The sequence below is a fragment of the Coregonus lavaretus genome (assembly GCF_964263955.1).
Source record: "Coregonus lavaretus genome assembly, chromosome: 36".
Lineage (NCBI taxonomy): Eukaryota > Metazoa > Chordata > Actinopteri > Salmoniformes > Salmonidae > Coregonus > Coregonus lavaretus.
The window spans coordinates 11583616-11603289 of record NC_140023.1 but is presented as its reverse complement, the minus strand read 5'-3'; the positions used below and the strand labels follow the sequence as shown (position 1 = coordinate 11603289).

At 43.2% G+C, this 19674-nt stretch overlaps 1 protein-coding gene across 3 annotated transcripts in view; it reads right to left on the bottom strand.

Annotated features, from left to right (window-relative positions):
- The window catches only part of LOC311111048 (cGMP-dependent protein kinase 1-like), a gene marked incomplete at both ends in the record, with an annotated part of 156999 nt that overhangs the window by 41394 nt on the left and 95931 nt on the right, over positions 1-19674 (bottom strand). For all 3 annotated transcript variants that reach the window (XM_084153743.1, XM_084153744.1, XM_084153742.1), the window contains one exon: positions 7003-7108. In XM_084153743.1, coding sequence (XP_084009869.1) covers positions 7003-7108 — 106 coding nt within the window. The remainder of the gene's footprint in view (positions 1-7002; positions 7109-19674) is intronic.

Sequence of the window (19674 nt, the reverse complement as noted above, 5' to 3'; positions counted from 1 at the left end):
CACTTTAATAGGCTACACATGTCAGGAAAGCAGAGGGATTGGATGGGGCCTCCAAAGGTTTCTCCTGAGCTCCAAGGTGCAAAAGAGGAACCAAACGTTCCATAGATCCCCCTTTACATGCACACACGCATGCACACATCTCTCTTCTACAGTGCCTTGCAAAAGTATTCATCCCCCTTGGCGCTTTTTCTATTTTGTTGCATTACAACCTGTAATTTAAATTGATTTTTATTTGGATTTCATGTAATAATATAATATGCCATTTGGCAGACGCTTTTATCCAAAGCGACATAGTCATGTGTGCATACATTTTTACGTATGGGTGGTCCCGGGGATCGAACCCACTACCCTGGCATTACAAGCACCATGCTCTACCAATTGAGCTACAGAGGACCATTGAGCTAATGGACATACACAAAATAGTCCAAATTGGTGAAGTGAAATGAAAAAAATAACGTGTTTCAAAACATTATAAAAAATAAATAACGGAAAAGTGGTGCGTGCATATGTATTCACCCATTTTGCTATGAAGCCCCTAAATAAGATCTGGTGCAACCAATTACCTTCAGAAGTCACAAAATTAGTTAAATAAAGTCCACCTGTGTGCAATCTAAGTGTCACATGATCTCAGTATATATACACCTGTTCTGAAAGGCCCCAGAGTCTGCAACACCACTAAGCAAGGGGCACCATGAAGACTAAGGAGCTCTCCAAACAGGTCAGGGACAAAGTTGTGGAGAAGTACAGATCAGGGTTGGGTTATAAAAAAATATCTGAAACTTTGAACATCCCACGGAGCACCATTAAATCCATTATTAAAAAATTGAAAGAATATGGCACCACAACAAACCTGTCAAGAGAGGGCCGCCCACCAAAACTCACGGACCAGGAAAGGAGGGCATTAATCAGAGAGGCAACAAAGAGACCAAAGATAACCCTGAAGGAGCTGCAAAGCTCCACAGCGGAGATTGGAGTATCTGTCCATAGGACCACTTTAAGCCATACACTCCACAGAGCTGGGCTTTATGGAAGAGTGGCCAGAAAAAAGCCATTGCTTAAAGAAAAAAATAAGCAAACATGTTTGGTGTTCGCCAAAAGGCATGTGGGAGACTCCCCAAACATATGGAAGAAGGTACTCTGGTCAGATGAGACTAAAATTGAGCTTTTTGGCCATCAAGGAAAACGCTATGTCTGGTGCAAACCCAACACCTCTCATCACCCCGAGAACACCATCCGTCGTGGCAGCATCATGCTGTGGGGATGTTTTTCATCGGCAGGGACTGGGAAACTGGTCAGAATTGAAGGAATGATGGATGGCGCTAAATACAGGGAAATTCTTGAGGGAAACCTGTTTCAGTCTTCCAGAGATTTGAGACTGGGACGGAGGTTCACCTTCCAGCAGGACAATGCCCCTAAGTATACTGCTAAAGCAACACTTGAGTGGTTTAAGGGGAACATTTAAATGTCTTGGAATGGCCTAGTCAAAGCAAAGACCTCAATCCAATTGAGAATCTGTGGTAGGACATAAAGATTGCTGTACACCAGCGGAACCCATCCAACTTGAAGGAGCTGGAGCGGTTTTGCCTTGAAGAATGGGCAAAGATCCCAGTGGCTAGATGTGCCAAGCTTATAGAGACATACCCCATAAGACTTGCAGCCGTAATTGCTGCAAAAGGTGGCTCTTCAAAGTATTGACTTTGGGGGGGGGGGGGTTAGTTGTGCACGCTCAAGTTCTGTTTTTTTGTCTTATTTCTTGTTTGTTTTACAATAAAACATATTTTGCGTCTTCAAAGTGGTAGGCATGTTGTGTAAATCAAATGATACAAACCCCCCCCCAAACAATTTTTATATTCCAGGTTTTAAGGCAACAAAATAGGAAAAATGCCAAAGGGGGTGAATACTTTCGCAAGCCACTGTATTTCCAGGGAGAACTAATGTCTAATTTCACTGCAGATAAAATAATGCATACAGGTTGACTCATGGGAACAGTTTGTTTATCGTAATCTGATTGCTTTTAAATTGTTTTAGGATATAAAATCTGTAGAGAGATCTACAACAACTACAAAATCACTTTACTACCCGGGGTATACAGATCAATAAGATAGCGAGCTAACTTCCATACAAATTCCGAGTAGAAAGTCAGTAATAAAGAGCTAGATGTAAGTTTAACTCTCTTTTTGAACCAGGAAATATGGATGGCCACTAGAACTCAGACTGAAGCAGAGAGAGTAAGAGAGAACACTGAGAGATTCATGAGGCCTTTGTTCTAAGTAAATACAACCTGTAAACCTCTGCGTGCTAGTGGGCCCTGCAGCGTCCTTCTGTAAGCCTCTCAATGGATAAATTCAATTTGCAATGACTAATTCAAACTACGGGAAACAGATTGAGTTTGTATGAACAAAATGCATCGAAAGGTAATGTGACGTCATTCCATTTTCATAAAATATAAAAACAAAAGCAGAGCGCAAGAAAAAGAAAGAGGGAAAGGCGCCAGATAGTGAAAGACAGAACAGGGGGACAATCAGAGGGACAGACAGAGGGACAGACAGAGGGACAGACAGCTGGACAGACAGCGGGACAGACAGAGAAAGCAGTACACTTCCAAGGCACCTCATAAATCCTGCATGATGCATATGACGCGCTATACTCCCTCCATCTTTTGATGAGGATTTATTTTATCCCACGCTGTGTGTCCGTGCAACAAAAATCTGCCTTTAATATGATAACAGGCTTCTCTGTCTTCAGCCCCTCTCCTCTGCCAAACCCTATGCTAATGTCAACGTCAGATAGAGAGAAGAAAGAGAGCAGCAAGAAGGGATAATTATTTTTTCCGGTAGAGTGGGTACTTCAAGATGCGTAACAAACTTGAAGGAGACATTGGGCTCAATTTTAACAAACCTAACGCAATGGTAAATCTTAGCACTGGCGGTAGGGCTATAGGTCCTGGGGTGTGTCGGAAATATTGTTGCTATTTTCATTGCAGGAATTAGCTGGTGGTGGCATGATAGGGCTGGGTTTTGATTAATTAATAAATTATAGGTGGCCAATCAACAAGTTTCGTGGCTTAATACTGCATGCCGTTGTCTCAAGCTCTGTAGGTTATTGACAGTCTTTGCGTTGTCATCAACACAAATTCGGATGGGGGCACCGAATATTCTCTTCCTTGTCCATTGTGGATTGATACAGTTTATTAAATAGCATAGGCTACAATAACGAGTAATAGCAACAGTAAAAGAAAAATACATCCAGTGTTTGCTCAATATGTTTGGAGTGTTGACAGTCAACATTGTTGTAATTGGCTTCAACGAGTATAGGCCTTTACGCATTACACTTCTCCGCAATTAAAAAATACTAGGCTCCCGTAAATTGTACTGTATGTGTGAGGCATGTTTTCAGTAAGCAAGATATAGCCTAGGCCTACTGTTGATATGGCGTTATAGGATGTTCGCAGCAGCGAGTCTTTGGTAATCAGACCAGAGGCGCTCTTTGGAAATGGGCATGGATAGAAGCCGAATGGATTAGCCTATGTAGTGCAGGTAGGCCTTTGTGAATTGTGAATAATGAAAAAGCATGAAGGCAAAAGTAGACTATTTAGAAACCTTTCATGGATAGGCTACTTGGCTAATGCATGGCCAGGATAAGGAAGACACCCGACGCATTGCTGTTGAACCAGCTTTTCTTCTAGTAGGGTAAGGGTAGCCTATAGGGTCTTGTTTTCTAATGAAACAAAAGGGGGAAAAATCTATTGTTTGAGGAAAATAACTTATATGATCATCTCATCTCTCGTTCCATGATGGGCATATAGTGCCTTCGGAAAGTATTCAGACCACTTGACTTTTTCCAGATTTTGTTACGTTACGGCCTTATTCTAAAATTGAATAAAAATAAAACATTCTCATAAATCTACACACAATACCCTATAATGTCAAAGCAAACACAGGTTTGTAGAAATGTTAGCTAATTTATTTATTTTTAACCCCGGAAATATTACATTTACATAAGTATTCAGACCCATTACTCAGTACTTTGTTGAAGCACCTTTGGCAGTGATTACAGCATTGATTCTTCTTGGGTATGATGCTACAAGCTTGGCACACCTGTATTTGGGGAGTTTCTCCCATTCTTCTCTGCAGATCCTCTCAAGCTCTGTCAGGTTGGATGGGGAGTGTTGCTTCACAGCTATTTTCAGGTCTCTCCAGACATGTTCGATCGGGTTCAAGTCTGGGCTCTGGCTGGGCCATTCAAGGACATTTAGAGACTTGTCCCAAAGCCACTCCTGCGTTGTCTTGGCTGTGTGCTTAGGGTCATTGTCCTGTTGGAAGGTGAACCTTTGCCCCAGTCTGAGGTCCTGAGTGCGCTGGAGCAGTTTTTCATCAAGGATCTCTCTGTACTTTGCGCCGTTCATCTTTTCCTCAATCCTGACTAGTCTCCCAGTCCCTGCCGCTGAAAAACATCCCCACAGCATGATGCTGCCACCACCATGATTCACTGAAGGGATGGTGCCAGGTTTCCTCCAGACGTGACGCTTGGCATTCGATCCAAAGAGTTCAATCTTGGTTTCATTAGACCAGAGAATATTGTTTCTCGTGGTCTGAGAGTCTTTAGGTGCCTTTTGGCAAACTCCAAGCGGGCTGTCATGTGCCTTTTACTGAGGAGGGGCTTCCGTCTGGCCACTCTACCATAAAGGCCTGATTGGTGGAGTGCTGCAGAGATGGTTGTCCTTCTGGAAGGTTCTCCCATCTCCACAGAGGAACTCTAGAGCTCTGTCAGAGTAACCATCGGGTTCTTGGTCATCTCGCTGACCAAGGCCCTTCTCCCCCAATTGCTCAGTTTTGCCGGGCAGCCAGCTCTAGGAAGAGTCTTGGTGGTTCCAAACTTCTTCAATTTAAGAATGATGGAGGCCACTGTGTTCTTGGGGACCTACAGAAATGTTTTGGTACCCTTCCCCAGATCTGTGCCTCAACACAATCCTGTCTCGGAGCTCTACGGAGAATTTCTTTGACCTCATGGCTTGGTTTTTGCTCTGACATGCACTGTCAACTGTGGGACCTTATACAGACATGTGATTCTCTTTCCATTTTCATGTCCAATCAATTGAATTTACCACAGATGGACTTCAATCAAGTTGTAGAAACATCTCAAGGATGATCAATAGAAACAGAATGCACCTGAGCACAATTTCGAATCTCATAGCAAAGGGTCTGAATACTTATGTAAATAAGGTATCTGTTTTTAATTTTTAATAAATGTGCAACAATTTCTAAAAACGTGTTTTCGTTTTGTCATTATGGGGTATTGTGTCTAGATTGCTGAGGATGTTTAAAAAAAAATCCATTTTACAATAAGGCTGTAACGTAACAAAATGCTTGAATACTTTCCGAAGGCACTGTATAGCCTACATGGACAGGATTTTTATGCACATCCAAAATAATAACAGGAGCTGGATAAATAAATGTACAATAGCCTACATAGATAAAAAGGGGATGCTTCCAAACTATATATATTTTTTTATTTTTTTGTCTTATTACCCCAATTTCATCATATCCAATTGGTGGTTACAGTATTGTCCCACCGCTGCAACTCCCAAACGGACTCGGGAGAGGCGAAGATCGAGAGCCATGCGTCCTCCGAAACACAACCCCGCCAAGCCGCACTGCTTCTTGACACAATGCACGCTTAACCCGGAAGCCAGCTGCACCAATGTGTCAGAGGAAACACCGTACACCTGGCGACCGTGTCAGCGTGCATGCGCCCTGCCCGCCACAGGAGTCGCTAGAGCACGATGGGACAAGGACAACCCAGCTGGCCAAACCCTCCCCTTACCCGGACAACTCTGGGCCAATTGTACGTTGGCCTCATGGGTCTCCCGGTCGCGGCCGGCTGCGACACAGCCCGGTATCGAACCAGGATCTGTAGTAACGCAGCTAGCACTTCGATGTGAAAAAACATTCGTTTTTTATGTTTCTAAATACAAGGTCTTGTTCCATGTGCATATGGGCACTGTGCGTCACAGCTGGATAGGCTGTGCTTCCGCTGTCAAATTCTATGCCATAACCAACCGAGTTACTGCTAACACCAGCTTTTGGTTGGTCTTAAATATCCCCACCAGCGCTGCCTGAAATTGGCACTTTGGTGCACGTTTTTAAGGACACACCTCAGATACTGCCACCCCTCCCACCTCAGCGCAAGCGAGCTCATATAAGACAGACAGGTCAATTACCAATCCTGGCACTAGGGTTTGAAAACAGAAGAGCACCGGCTTTAACAGGTCGAAATTGCAAACTGTCACGCCCTGACTCAGGGGACGCTTAAATGTTGAGTCAGGGTGTGTATATTCTTTGTTGTGCGTTTTCTATGTTGTATATTCTAGTATGTGTGGATCTATGTTGGCCGGTGTGGTTCCCAATCAGAGGCAGCTGTCGCTCGTTGTCTCTGATTGGGGACCATACTTAAGCAGCCTATTGGCACAGTCTAGTTGTGGGATCTTGTTCCGTGTAAGGTTTGTTTTGTGTACTACCTTGGACTTCACGTTTCGTTTCGTTTATTGTTTTGTCATGGTGTTTATTCAGTGTAAAATAAACATGTATGCATATCACGCTGCGCCTTGGTCTGTCCCGTCATTCAACGAACGTGACACAAACAAGCGTGCGTTTGACAATTGCGCAGGCTTAACTATCATTTTGTAACTGAATGCGAATGGTGAAATGTGACAGTGAGGCTTCAATGGTAAATCACTCCAATATCGCCAACCTAAGTCGTATGAGTCTGGTATATTGATAAATCAATAAATGTTGTAATTTAGTCAAATAAAATGTTATTCATCACATGTGCCGAATACAAATGGTGTAGACTTTACAGTGAAATGCTTGCTTACGAACCTTTCACTATGTTGCAGAGTTTTAAAATAATAATACTAAATAAAATAGTAACTAACACGAGGAATACAATAAAATACACACGAATGGAGCAATATACAGGGAATATAGTCTTTCTATTCCTCACCTTTTTAAAAACTCCATGTATTCGGTGTGTTTGATCAGGCCCGTCCTCATCATAATAGTCTGAAAGCATTGTCGGTCGATGGCCCATAACTTCACATTGGTGAGAGCTGGAGAGGGAGAAAATGGAGAAGAAAGGAGTGATCAGAATAGTCAGGGAGAAACATGGATACCAGGTCATTTTCACAATATAATTCGTTTTCTTAATTAACCAGGTATCTACTTGGACAACATGATTGAAGTTTCGAGAGAGATGCGGAGAGAAAGAGATATTACTGTCAGAACTTAAACTGGCCCAGGCTATCCCCTAAGAACCCACAGCAGAAAGGCGCCATAGTATTACAGTAGGATCATTAGCATAACTTTCATCACTGATGAATGGATCCATTTGACTGACCCTGTCTGTGCATGTTTATCTGTTTGTTGCTTTGCCTGTTTGTTCAGATCCTGACCTGTCTACTTGAATGTCTGTGTCACTGTAACACTGACTTGTCCACTCCTAATCTAGTACACACACAAAGACAAATGCATTGACAAACAGACACTTGAGGGTAGGCAAGATCACACACACACACACACACACACACACACACACACACACACACACCCATGAGCACACCCACAAGCCTCCAAGGAGCAACACTTGAGCCCAGTGTTAGCTGTGTAATCAAACACTGCCAGACCACAGGAGAGATTCTCTCATTAGATAGCCAGGTTCTTTTTAGTCCCAGTTAGATCAGTTTTCTTCACAGGCTGAAACTGTCTCCAGCCCTCGTACCAACTAATGAGGAAGGAGACAGCAACAACCTATGTATCCTTCTTTTAGCACTAAATAACTAAAACGCTGAGGCTGGGTCCCATTCCAAAAACCTCCTTCTCTTGGGCCTAGATAACTCACAAACATGGAGCTGAAACACTAGTTAAATAGACGCAATTTGGCAGATGGAAATTTCACAGCCTAGCAGAAGTCTTAGTGAAGCCACAGTATCACAATTTTGCTTTCAGCTTTCCAGTACTATCAGGCTGCATGAAATCAAGGGATCCAACCTATGATTACTAGGGAACAGACTGCCATTCCAGACCTCTAAAACCCAAGCCTCGGAGAAGAGGGCTAGAAAATATTTTGGAGTAACATTCCTGTTAGGCGCTAAAGCAACAGCTGTTAAGAGGAGAGACGTGGTGGTGTAAACACAGAGCCAATAGAGTGCTACGGCGGTGAGTGGGAAATTCACAGGGCATGGGGAAATCAGATATTGAGAGGCCTGGAGCGCATTGCAGTGAGCGTAAGTGGGTTATTTGGAGACTTGACTAAATTGCAGTGAGACTTAGGGAGCTAGTTAGCCTGCAATGTGTGTAGATGAATGTCTTAATGCTTGTGGGCTGTTCAGCCATTAGCTCGACAGCTTACTAAAGCCACTCTAGGCCCTGGGTAGACAACAGGCAGGGATGGAGGTGGAATGTTAAGCGTCTTGAGAAGTGTGGGAGTCTGGTAGTGAGGGAATTATGTTGAAGCAGACTGAGAATACATGCATGATGCATACTGCATATAACGACCTAGCAAAAACAGCACACACATAAATGTGTGTTGAGCTCTAAGCACACGCACCCACGCACACACACAGGCACACACCCTTGGGATCTCATCCCTTAAAGAGATTGGAACAACACTATTGCTACCAAAAAAAAAAGTGTGCGATCAAGTCTGCTACTGTCTTCATCGTACGAAGGACAAGTCCCATTACGATTTATGTTCCCACAGCATACAAAGTGTGATCTTTCAGCCACAGTCTCCTCTTCCTTATTGACAGAACAGCCCTGCCTGTCTGTTCAATACCTGCACTGCCAACAGCCTTCAACTGGCCCATACATATTTGTATACTTTTACCCATTTCTCTCCCCAATTGGTAGTTACAGTCTTGTCTCATCGCTGCAACTATCCTACGGACTCAGGAGAGGCGAAGGCCGAAAAACATGCATCCTCCGAAACACGACCCTGCCAAGCCGCACTGCTTTTTGACACACTGCTTGCTTAACCCAGAAGCCAGCCGCACGAATGTGTCGGAGGAAACAAAGTCCAACTGATGACCGAAGTCACCTTGCAGGCACTCGGCCCGCCACAAGGAGTCGTTAGAGCACAATGAGACAAGGAAATCCCGGACGGCCAAACCCTCCCCTAACCTGGACGATGCTGGGCCAATTGTATGCCGCCTCATGGGTCTCCCGGTCACGGCCGGCTGTGACACAGCCTGGGTTCGAACCCGAGGCTGTAGTGAGTGACGCCTCAGCACTGCAATGCAGTGCCTTAGACCACTGCGCCACTCGGGAGGCCCTTGCCCATACATTTCTCCACCACTTTCCCTATCTTAAAGAGGCAGTAGCATTGCCCTGGTAGTTTGCAGTTGTTTCCCCTCCCCCTTCATAATCTGAAGGTTCCTGTTATCATGCTAGCAAGTAAAAGTGCAGTGATGACGCCATCACTCAGAAGCATCTGTTCAGAGGACATGTGTTCTGATTCATATAAGGCATCATCCAAATTAAAGAATATTGTAAGGTCAATGTTTCCCCTAACATTGTATGTTTCCCATACAAATGTGATCGATTGAGCTGTTGATTGGGATTACCACAAAGCCTGTGCGTAATCAAGGATGTGTGTAATCAAGGATCAGTTGATTTGCCTTGTGTCACCCTCAGGGAGGGAACAGCTTTGTTTAAATCCTTATACAGCAACTGAGGCCAGAGCTCTGTTTGTCAGGGGCTGTAGAGAAAACATCACAGAGCAAACGAGAAAGGATTGAACAGAATTACTTTGTCCAAAAGTATTTGAATATCTTTACTTCTGAATGTATGTCGCACCATTTAAATACAAGTGGGGCGACTGCCAAAATGAATTGTAATAGAATTCAATACAATAGAATAATGTCAGGTTAACTTAGGTTTTTGAATAGAAGGCATTAAATAATTATACGTTTTAATTTATATATTGTTCAAAGTAAAAAAGAAGCAGCCAAATGTTTAATTATCACACCATTGTACTCTCATGGTGAATGTTCTCTGTTGTGTTACGGAGTGTAATGAAGTTGAAAAGGACTCCAGTACCTTTGAAACACAGTCCCTCTCTGGTCCTGGATGGCTCTGATACACTACGCTGCTGCAGTTGCTTTGTAAAGCTGCATTATAATGAGTTGTGACAAACACCCCCTCATATCAGTTTCACAAGAACAAAGACAACCACGGGAAAATACACATAAATAAGCAACTTTGTGAATTTCCTTACACAGTTCAAGTCCCATAATCATGCACTGTCCAATGGAGGGAGAACAATACAATAGCAGGGAGAAGATACACACAGCATACATAATACTGCATCTCCTGAGGAACACAGCTGAAAAAAGTGTACCAACAAAGGGTGGACGACAATTATTCATATCCGTCTCGAATGACCATGAAAAAGAGTGCCACCTTGTAAGAGTGCCAACTTGTACCGTTCTTGTTAGGAACAAAAGCCCAGAATCCCTGGGTATAGAAATGATACTGAGTTTATGAACCTAGACTCCTATAGGCACTGTTTCACTCAGTAGTAAGGGAGAGTTAGAAAGAGTTAAAGGTCACACTTTGTAAGAGGACTGAGGGTTTTCTACAACAGTCACACCCCACTATTATAATGGAGGATAGACTGACTGTATCTCTCTCCCTATCGTTATCTGATTTTGTATCTCTCTCTCTCTATCGTTATCTGATTTTGTATCTCTCTCTCTCTATCGTTATCTGATTTTGTATCTCTCTCTCGTTATCTGATTTTGTATCTCTCTCTCTCTATCGTTATCTGATCTCCTCTCGCTCGTATCGTATTTTGTATCTCTCTCTCTCTATCGTTATTCTCTCTCTATCTCTCTCTCTCTATCGTCCTGCTTCTCTCTCTCTCCTCTCCTCTCTCTCTCTCTCTCTCTCTCTCTCTCTCTCTCTCTCTCTCTCTCTCTCTCTCTCTCTCTCTCTCTCTCTCTCTCTCTCTCTCTCTCTCTCTCTCTCTCTCTCTCTCTCTCTCTCTCTCTCTCTCTCTCTCTCTCTCTCTCTCTCTCTCTCCATTTTCCCTCATCATACTCTATAATTATATCACTGTGGCATGGAAAGGCAAATGTGTTGGAATATTAATTAACATGTATCTTTATCCGAACCTTCGGAGCGGTGGTTATTAGGGTATTAGCTACTTTGAGAATTATCATAAGTCCCTCTCTGTAATTAACCTGATGATAGTTAGGCAGCTCTGAGAGGACAGGGGGCTTCTCTGTCTCGACTGCTGCTGCTGGGCACAAAATCTGGTCTGAACATTCACAGTGAGAAGTGATATGCTGTCATACTATTGTGGTGTACGACATTGAAGAGCTTTCAAACAGGCTTCAAACACATACCTGCAGTGTAGATCAATGGTACTGTTGTTATACATGTTAATCCTCTTCATTCACTCTGACTTTGCTGCTCACACACCGCATATCACCCTCTTTCACTATTGTCCCCTCTTGTCCCTCTCTCCACACCACATTTCTCTTAACCTCTCTCTTTCTCACTATCACACCTCTCCCTCACCCTCTTTATCTCTCCACCCCCCCCCCCCCCCTCTCTCAATCCCTCTCTCTCTTTCTCTCTCTCCCTCCCTCTCTCATCTCAGTCTTGTCTCAGGGGAAGATCCTTCAGGGCATTAACCGTAGGGACAATGGAGTCTGTCTGAGAGCTGTAGGGTGTAAAATACTGCTTGAGAGGCTTAATCTCCTCCCTCCCCACAGTCATTAATAACTCCAGTCTTATTTGATTACATCTACATGAGTTCTTTGGAGCGTGAGAAAGTTGGACAGGCCATTTCGACCAGGCAAAGTAGGACAGAGCACAAAACAACATTAATGGAAAAGAGGAAGCATCTTACTAACAATGCACACTGAAATGTTGGGTTATAGCCTCAAAGAATGGATTGACTCCTTGGAGAACAATATATGGATGGTGACACTTGAACTGTAAGCATGTGTATTTAGATTAATTTGTGACCGAAAAATAACGTATAACCTGTGATATACTGTGTATGCATAGCTCCCACTTTCAGTGTCAGTGGTAGTTTAGTGCAAAAATTGTTGCCCTAAAACTTTATCATAACTTAAATGTGCTTGTTACTTTGTCACACGTGACTTACTGAGTGACTAAGTCAGATGCAAAAGGCAGACGTCAATCTCCCAGCTGCCAATGGTCTCCCCATGTGGGAGAGAGGAATCTATGGCCCTACAGTGGAGAAGCAGCTAGAGAATATTTGCCACTGTTCTTCATCCTACCACCACCCACACCCAACCACCATTTACCAGGCTCAGAATACAAAACACAACTGTTCACCACCACATCACATCTAACTTCTTCCACACCAAATGCATACTGCGTACTGCACAATACATCCAGCTATCCAACTGATAACGTATGCCGGAGAGTGTGAACAAGCTAGCTGTTAAAAAAGCTGTTAGTTTGACAATGATAACACTTTGTTCACTCAAACCAGTGCTAATGTATGACAATTAATACAGGAAAGTACAGTGGCTAGCGAAAGTATTCACCCCCCTTGGCATTTTTCCTATTTTGTTGCCTTACAACCTGGAATAAAAATATATTTTGGGGGGGATTTGTATCATTTGATTTACACAACATGCCTACCACTTTGAAGATGCAAAATATGTTTTATTGTGAAACAAACAAGAAATAAGACAAAAAAACAGAAAACTTGAGCGTGCATAACTATTCACCCCCCCACCTTTTACAATAATTACAGCTGCAATTATCTTGGGGTATGTCTCTATTAGCTTGGTACATCTAGCCACTGGGACTTCTTCCATATTTTTGGGAGTCTCCCACATGCCTTTTGGGAAACACCAAACGTGTTTGCTTCTTTTTTTCTTTATGTAATGGCTTTTTTCTGGCCAATCTTCCGTAAAGCCCAGCTCTGTGGAGTGTATGGCTTAAAGTGGTCCTATGAACAGATACTCCAATCTCCACTGTGGAGCTTTGCAGCTCCTTCAGAGTTATCTTTGGTCTCTTTGTTGCCTCTCTGATTAATGCCCTCCTTGCCTGGTCCGTGAGTCTTGGTGGGCGGCCCTCTCTTGGCAGGTTTGTTGTGGTGCCATATTCTTTCCATTTTTAAAAATGGATTTAATGGTGCTCCGTGGGATGTTCAAAGTTTCTGATATTTTTTTATAACCCATCCCTGATCTGTCCTTCTCCATAACTTTGTCCCTGACCTGTTTGGATAGCTCCTTGGTCTTCATGGTGCCGTTTGGTTGGTGGTGCCCCTTGTTTAGTAGTGTTGCAGACACAGGGGCCTTTCAGAACAGGTGTACAGTGAGGGAAAAAAAGTATTTGATCTCCTGCTGATTTTGTACATTTGCCCAATGACAAAGAAATGATCAGTCTATAATTTTAATGGTAGGTTTATTTGAACAGTGAGAGACAGAATAACAACAAAAAAATCCAGAAAAACGCATGTCAAAAATGTTATACATTTATTTGCATTTTAATTAGGGAAATAAGTATTTGACCCCCTCTCAATCAGAAAGATTTCTAGCTCCCAGGTGTCTTTTATACAGGTAACAGCACGGAAACAGTGCCACTCTTAAAGGGAGTGCTCCTAATCTCAGTTTGTTACCTGTATAAAAGACACCTGTCCACAGAAGCAATCAATCAATCAGATTTCAAACTCTCCACAATGGTCATGTCCAAAGAGCTCTCCAAGGATGTCAGGGACAAGATTGTAGACCTACACAAGATTGGAATGGGCTACAAGACCATCGCCAAGCAGCTTGGTGAGAAGGTGACAACAGTTGGTGCGATTGTTCGCAAATGGAAGAAACACAAAATAACTGTCAATCTCCCTCGGCCTGGGGCTCCATGCAAGATCTCACCTTGTTGGAGTTGCAATGATCATGAGAACGGTGAGGAATCAGCCCAGAACTACACGGGAGGATCTTGTCAATGATCACAAGGCAGCTGGGACCATAGTCACCAAGAAAACAACTGGTAACACACTACGCCGTGAAGGACTGAAATCCTGCAGCGCCTGCAAGGTCCCCCTGTTCAAGAAAGCACATATACAGGCCCGTCTGAAGTTTGCCAATGAACATCGGAATGATTCAGAGGAGAACTGGGTGAAAGTGTTGTGGTCAGATGAGACCAAAATCGAGCTCTTTGGCATCAACTCAACTCGCCGTGTTTGGAGGAGGAGGAATGCTGCCTATGACCCCAAGAACACCATCCCCACCGTCAAACATGGAGGTGGAAACATTATGCTTTGGGGGTGTTTTTCTTCTAAGGGGACTGGACAACTTCACCGCATCAAAGGGACGATGGACGGGGCCATGTACCGTCAAATCTTGGGTGAGAACCTCCTTCCCTCAGCCAGGGCATTGAAAATGGGTCATGGATGGATATTCCAGCATGACAATGACCCAAAACACACGGCCAAGGCAACAAAGGAGTGGCACAAGAAGAACCACATTAAGGTCCTGGAGTGGCCTAGCCAGTCTCCAGACCTTAATCCCATAGAAAATCTGTGGAGGGAGCTGAAGGTTCGAGTTGCCAAACGTCAGCCTTGAAACCTTAATGACTTGGAGAAGATCTGCAAAGAGGAGTGGGACAAAATCCCTCCTGAGATGTGTGCAAACCTAGTGGCCAACTACAATAAACGTCTGACCTCTGTGATTGCCAACAAGGGTTTTGCCACCAAGTACTAAGTCATGTTTTGCAGAGGGGTCAAATACTTATTTCCCTAATTAAAATGCAAATCAATTTATATCATTTTTGACATGCGTTTTTCTGGATTTTGTTGTTGTTATTCTGTCTCTCACTGTTCAAATAAACCTACCATTAAAATTATAGACTGATCATGTCTTTGTCAGTGGGCAAACGTACAAAATCAGCAGGGGATCAAATACTTTTTTCCCTCACTGTATATATACTGAGATCATGTGACAGATCATGTGACACTTAGATTGCACATAGGTGGACTTTATTTAACTAATTATGTGATTTCTGAAGGTAATTGGTTGCACCAGATCTTATTTAGGGGCTTCATAGCAAAGGAGGTGAATACATATGCACACACCACTTTTCCGTTATTTATTTTTTAGAATTTTTTTAAAACAAGTTATTTTTTTCATTCCACTTCACCAATTTGGACTATTTTGTTAATGTCCATTACATGAAATGCAAATAAAAATCCATTTAAATTACAGGTTGTAAAGCAACAAAACAGGAACAACGCCAAGGGGGATTAATAATTTTGCAAGGCACTGTATTTTGCCTGAGCTGAAGTGATACTGGCTTGCACATTAGACATGTTTATCGCACAATGATGGTCCTACTCGATCAAACTAGTGATCAGGTTTCTGGGGTAAGACCAAATAACATTGTTCTTGTACTTAGAGAATTCACCCTTGGGTTCATGTAGTCAATAAAACACATCTAATGAACCCACAGGAAAATGAACTGGATTGTTTGCGTTTTCTCACAGTGCAGGAGGAATGTTGTTTTGCCCCAGAAACTACCAGTTGTCATTGTTTGATTGAACAGGGCTCTGATTTGTATTACTCTATGAGTCATGGTGGAGACATGGCTTCAACAACCCCGCCTATATAATATAAACAAGACCTCTAAGCCTGCAGTCATCATGTAACTTTGGAGATGTTTTGGAAGTTCATCATAAACATTTTCCCATTACCGGGCCAGGTGATTGGTCAATGTAAAGTCAGCGTTATCATAGAAGCAGAGTGGCCCTTCTGAAAGTAGTTCCCAGCATGCCCTGTGATTGCAGGTTTGCTCATGTTATTCATGGCCCAGGGATAACACATTACGTCACAACTTGTGACAACAAGATTGCCTTTTTGTATTTTACATTGCACATTGAGTTCGGAATATTCTGGAAATTGACCAAACCTCACTACCAGTAGCCAGTTAATGTATCAATATAGAGGATTATCTAATTAAAATCAATCCTCTATCTATACAATTTTTCACTCAGAATTAAGGCCCTAGGTTATATCTTTGATAACATCAAATGAAAATATTCAAGAAACACTTTCTCCTGCTCTGTACTGTAAATTGAAAAAGCTTGTACTGCCGCACACTGCATCCAGCTCAGAAGCTCTGGGGTTTTATACCCCTTTTCAAAAATATGTCAAGAAACTGACCAGGGAGCCTGGACAGTGACAGTGATTGGACAAGTTTGTGGCCACGTGGAACAAGAATGAGGGTATAAATTAATGATGAGAGAGAGGTGGTTTGAGGGGACGGGTGGTTTGAGGGGACCTGTGATCTGAGTACAGTTCAGATAGGCTGAAGAGAGACTGACTTGATATTTGGTGTGTTGACACCGAAACGCCAAATTTACTGAGGTGCAAACTCTCCACGTTTTAAGTTCATACCTGCTACTAACAAAGGAAATGTAAAATGAGAGGTAGGACAAAAGTGCAAATGGGGTAAATGTTCAAACTAAGGCAAAGAATATCTGGTATCTATTATCCATCTTTCCAAGTAAAATATCTGCTTTTGATAGTATCGGCTGAAAACAGAAAACTGCATTAACGTTATTTCTAAACCGTGTCTCTGGTAACATTGGTGAGACAACAAGCCTTTTCATGATTACTCACAACATGTTCATCTTGAAATAGACTTCCCCTTATTAAATGTAGCACTATAGAAGAATGGAGCTATGTTGACAGAGACAGTTAATGTCAGCATGATCCAGGTCAATAAGGACAGGTAAAGGAGACACAAGTGGTAGAGAATATTTGGTTAGACGCATGACTGGCCTGAACGAAGGGTGGATGGATGTTTATCTTTGTTTCAGAGGGTGTTCAGCACAGAAAAGGTCAAAGTAGACACAACAGAAGAAAGCCAGGCTGATTGCTGTAAATGGAGCATAACTTGTCAACTACAATTCCATGCCTCCTGAATTCTCTCAAATGGCTGATTCAGAGTTAATGTCTGATATAACCATGGGAAATGCATTGTGTGCAGGAATAAACTAGGGTCAAATGTTAACAGTGTGTGTGTGTGTGTGTGTGTGTGTGTGTGTGTGTGTGTGTGTGTGTGTGTGTGTGTGTGTGTGTGTGTGTGTGTGTGTGTGTGTGTGTGTGTGTGTGTGCGTGCGTGCGTGCGTGCGTGCGTGCATCTGGGGATATTTTGTTAGTCCCCACAAGGTCATATAATATTTCTTGGGGGGTTTGGGTTAAGGTTAGAATTAGGGTAGGAGCTAGGGTTAGTTTTAGGGTTAGGAGCTAGGTTTAGGGTTAAGGTTACGTTTTGGGGTTAGATTTAGATCAAATAGGATTTTGAATGGGACTGAATTGTGTGTCCCCACAAGGTTTAGTTATACATGTGTGTGTGTGCATGTGTGTAGGCTTGGCCATCATTTATGTGCTCTCTGTCACCTGGGGCTGGATGGCAAATGGCCCAGCAAAACACAAAGGACAATGCCCAAGAACTAGTCAGCCATTCCCCATCTGAGGGGCCAAAATGTAAATCTCTCTGTTACAGTATCCATAGGACTGACTATTGAATGTGTGATAGAATAATCAAATCTAATCTAATTGTATTGCTCACATACACGTGTTTAGCAGATGTTATTGCGGGTGTAGCAAAATGCTTGTGCTTCTAGTTCTGACAGTGCAGTAATATCTAACAAGTAATATCTAACCATTTCACAACATATACCCAATACACACAAATCTAAGTAAGGAATGAATTAAGAATATATACATATATGGACGAGCGATGTCAGAGCGGCATGGACTACGATACAGTAGAATAGTATAGAATACAGTATATACATATGAGATGAGTAATGCAAGATATGTAAACATTATTAAAGTGGCTAGTGTTCCATTTCTTAAAGTGGCCAGTGATTTCTAGTCTATGTCTATAGGCAGCAGCCTCTATTGTGCTAGTGATGGCTCTTTAACAGTCTTATGGCCTTGAGATAATACTATAATAATAATAATAAATAATATGCCATTTAGCAGATGCTTTTATCCAAAGCGACTTACAGTCATGCGTGCATACATTTTTTTGTGTATGGGTGGTCCCGGGGATCAAACCCACTACCTTGGCGTTACAAGCGCCGTGCTCTACCAGCTGAGCTACAGAGGACCACACTATAGTATCCATGTCCATTTCTATCTGAAACTTTTCCTCTAAAGAGGACTCTGACGATATCTATATGTATGTATGATCACTGTGGTAACTTGTATCTCTATGCATAAGGGTTTTATGGTCCTCTCAAGAATTCTGTCTTATTTACATTGATCTCATCCCCCACACAAGCCTTTAGATGCTGTGACACCCCGTGGAGATTGGGCATGGGTCAGGTTACTGTAAACTTGGTATCATTTGATTGGTCAATGGTGGTTGGTTTTCGGTTGAAAGAGTTACACCTTCAGATGTTATGAATTGAATCACATGCCTTTGTTCTCTCTTATCCTGTAACCAGTCCATGGAGGAAAGTTGCATGATCAATTCTAATTTCCTAGGCTTCTATTTCCTAGGCTTCTATTACAAACTATTACAGACTACAAAGGGAAGCACAGCCGCGAGCCACCCAGGACACGAGCCTACCAGATGAGCTAAATTACTTCTATGCTCGCTTTGAGGCAAGTAACACTGAAAGCATCAGCTGAGAGCATCAGCATGAGAGCATCAGCTATTCCGGACGACTGTGTGATCACGCTCTCCGTAGCCGATGTGAGTAAGACCTTTATACAGGTCAACATTCACAAGGCTGCAGGGCCAGACGGATTACCAGGACGTGTACTCCGAGCATGCGCTGACCAACTGGCAAGCGTCTTCACTGACATTTTCAACCTCTCCCTGTCTGAGTCTGTAATACCAACATGTTTTAAGCAGACCACCATAGTCCCTGTGCCCAAGAACACTAAGATAACCTGCCTAAATGACTACTGACCCGTAGCACTCACTTCTGTAGCCATGAAGTGCTTTGAAAGGCTGGTCATGGCTCACATCAACACTATTATCCCAGAAACCCTAGACCCACTCCAATTTGCATAACGTCCCAACAGATTCACAGATGATGCAATCTCTATTGCGCTCCACACTGCTCTTTCACACCTGGACAAAAGGAACACCTATGTGAGAATGCTATTCATTGACTACAGCTCAGCATTCAACACCATAGTGCCCTCAACGCTCATCACTAAGCTAAGGACCCTGGGACTAAACACCTCCCTCTGCAACTGGATCCTGGACTTCCTGACGGGCCGCCCCCAGGTGGTAAGGGTAGGTAACAACACAACCACCACGCTGATCCTCAACACGGGAGCCCCTCAGGGGTGCGTGCTCAGTCCCCTCCTGTACTCCCTGTTCACTCATGACTGCATGGCCAGGCACAACTCCAACACCATTATTAAGTTTGCCGATGACACAACAGTGGTAGGCCTGATCACCGACAACGACAAGACAGCCTATAGGGAGGAGGTCAGAGACCTGGCCGTGTGGTGCCAGGACAGCAACCTCTCCCTCAACGTGATCAAGACAAAGGAGATGATTGTGGACTACAGGAAAAAGAAGAGGACCGAGCACACCCCCATTCTCATCGACGGGGCTGTAGTGGAGCAGGTTGAGAGCTTCAAGTTCCTTGGTGTCC